We start from the raw sequence: 3,014 nt of genomic DNA on the forward strand, positions 1-3,014 counted from the left end.
TAAGTTATGTTTTAAAATACGCGACATGGTTCTAGGTGCTATCTTCATCTCCCGAGATAAAATCTTTTACTTTCGGACAGGATTTCTTCGAATTCTATCCCTTACTGGTTTTTTTTTATTTATTTTTTATTGTTTAGATGAGTGGACGAGCTCACAGCCCACCTGGTGTTAAGTGGTTACTGGAGCCCATAGACATCTACAACGTAAATGCGCCACCCACCTTGAGATATAAGTTCTAAGGTCTCAATTATAGTTACAACGGCTGCCCCACCCTTCAAACCGAAACGCATTACTGCTTCACGGCAGAAATAGGCAGGGTAGTGGTACCTACCCGTGCGGACTCACAAGAGGTCCTACCACCAGTAATTACGCAAATTATAATTTTGCGGGTTTGATTTTTATTACACGATGTTATTCCTTCACCGTGGAAATCAATCGTGAACATTTTTTGAGTACGTATTTCATTAGAAAAATTGGTACCCGCCTGCGGGATTCGAACACCGGTGCATCGCTCAACACGAATGCACCGGACGTCTTATCCGTTAGGCCACGACGACTTCAAACCTTTGACCACCTTTTTCGTACGAACACTACGTGGACGGCCAGATCTTTTTCTGTCACAAGCAGAGGAGGTCTCATTGCACCTATTAATAGCCCGGTGCACAAACATTTTACTAATACCATGCGTTGGAGAGTTTTGAAAATTGCATTTGGCTCCATACCTACTTTGTGTAAGTGTGCAACGGACATTAAGTATTTTTATTAAAAATTACCTTTATTAAAAAACAATATAGTATTACATAACTTTAATGTACCACGAGAACTTATCCGGGTTGAAGTCCTTCGTCGAGTGGCCATAAGCAATGCGGTATCCGTCGTGTTCGGTTGATTGACCGAATTTAAGAAGCTTGTCGAACTCCCGGTTGATGATGTAGAACAGGAGCTCGCCATTGTGCCTCACTGGTTGTATGGTCCACAGGTGCCTGTTCGTGCTGTCGTCGTGAGATATATAAGCGGTATGGTCGCCGTCTTCGTCTGTACTGTTTCCTAATTTTAAGAACATAGCTATTCTTAGAGGACGCATCTTGTAATAAAGCCTGTCTCCCGAACAATGTGCGACTAACGACCACTCAATACCTATCCTGGTTTTGGTGTTGTGATCGCCTAAAGCTCTTCGGTCACCATCAGAGTCCACCCGGTTACTGTACGTAAGAGCGTACCCGTCCCTCTTGTTAATCAATTTCGCGAATACCAAGCTTTCGTGGATTCGAATAACCGCAGGGAAACACCTACTTACGATGTACGCGGCTCTGGAGATTGAGAATTTATAGGAGTAATCAAATACTATAGATTGACCCTCGTCGAACAACCGTTCTATGACCCGTTCGATGATATTGCACCCGCCTGCGCCATACAAAGAAATGGTGTTCTCGACAGCTTCATCAAATTTCCTTGCCACGATAAAATTGTAGAGTTTATTTTCGAGCTGCTTACTGACGACGCTCATGGAAGGTGACTGATTGCTGGTGGTGTTGTCGAGGGTCACGGTTGGTTCAGTGCTTACTGAGTCTACGGTGCTGATGATGCTGGTCGAATTCACTGTCTCAACGGCTGCAATGTTGTCAGTGGCTTCCTTATTAACAATGCTATTGGCACTGACAGCCAGTACACACATTAATAGCACAACTTCTTTGAGCTCCATATCTGTAACGTAAATAAAATTTTCAATTGCAATACTCCTGGATCTTACAAGTATACTTGATTTAAAAAAATATTTAGAACGATTACATGAAACTATTATATTAAAACTTCTAATTTGATTAATACACGTTTAATTAGAATTAGAGTTAGAGTCCTAGTTAAATTTTTGGCCTGTCGTCGTGCTGTCTATGGGCTCCGGTGACCTGCACCGACATCTATTTACAGCAAAAGCAATTCTGTTTAAACCTTTTTATGTCGTCAGAGGGTAGAACGAGTAAATGGCCAAGAAGGTGTCTGGGTAAACCTGAAGGTATCTGGTTACCGAAGCTAATGGACGTCAGCAATATCAGCGGGCGTAGCTGATCATCTATTTACCGCATGCACTGTTTTCAAGCCTCGATTGAAGAAAGACACGTCATAGTATTCGTAAAACGCCGTGGAGAGGGATGTTCGTTCCAGACGCGAACTGTGCGTGGCGAAAAAGATCTCGAAAACCGAACCGTAGACAAACGCAGTATTTCTAGGTGGGCTTTTTTTTCCTCAGGAGGAAATCGCCAGATTTGCTTAGATGGGTGGACGAGCTCACAGCCCACCTGATGTTAAGTGGTTACTGGAGCCCATAGACATCTACAACGTAAATGCGCCACCCACCCCGAGATATCAGTTGTAAGGTCTCAGTATAGTTACAACGGCTGCCCCATCCTTCAAACCGAAACGCATTACTGCTTCACGGCAGAAATAGGCAGGGCGGTGGTACCTATCCGCGCGGACTCACAACAGGTCCTACCCCCAGTAAATCCCCACCTGAACGGTAGGTGGGGTATGTAGGAGTTGAACCGCACCAAAAACTCCTGCCATTCACAGCTGGCGCCCTACCCCGGACCGGGTCGGAGCCCTGTTGGCGCTATTGAGACGACAGGACAGGGTTAACGCAGAGCATATTACATCCATCCCTCCGTTCCCCAGACGCCGGACCGCCGGTTCCCTCGGTCGATGGGTCAGGAGCCCGCATTGATGGCGTGGCGCTACGCCTTCCCCCGGAGCGGTCGGGGAACACGGTACCATCGATCAGTTCCGTATTACGGGCAAGCGTGCCGAGCACGCCGCCCCATGCCTACGTCCCTTCCCGCACAAAGCGGGTGGAGCCCGAAGCTCCAAGGGGGTTGGGTCATGGATGGGACTCTGCTCGGCGCCGGCGGATTTCTACGTAGTGAGGAGAGCCTAGTTCGCACCTGCAGCAGACGGAAGATGAGTCGTCCTCCGCCACGATTCACTCAGTCATCAAAGACCGGGTAAAGCGCCTCGACGGTCCG

General features: G+C 46.9%; 1 protein-coding gene across 1 annotated transcript; it reads right to left on the reverse strand.

Moving 5' to 3' along the window:
- Positions 1–796: 796 nt before the first annotated feature.
- On the reverse strand, positions 797–1,702 carry LOC114248887 (microvitellogenin-like). The gene has a single exon (XM_028182316.2). The coding sequence runs from the start codon at positions 1,700–1,702 to the stop codon at positions 797–799; it is 906 nt and encodes a 301-aa protein (XP_028038117.2).
- Between the last annotated feature and the right edge of the window lie 1,312 nt (positions 1,703–3,014).

The sequence above is a fragment of the Bombyx mandarina genome, chromosome 20 (assembly GCF_030267445.1).
Source record: "Bombyx mandarina strain Sakado chromosome 20, ASM3026744v2".
NCBI classification, from domain to species: Eukaryota; Metazoa; Arthropoda; class Insecta; order Lepidoptera; family Bombycidae; genus Bombyx; species Bombyx mandarina.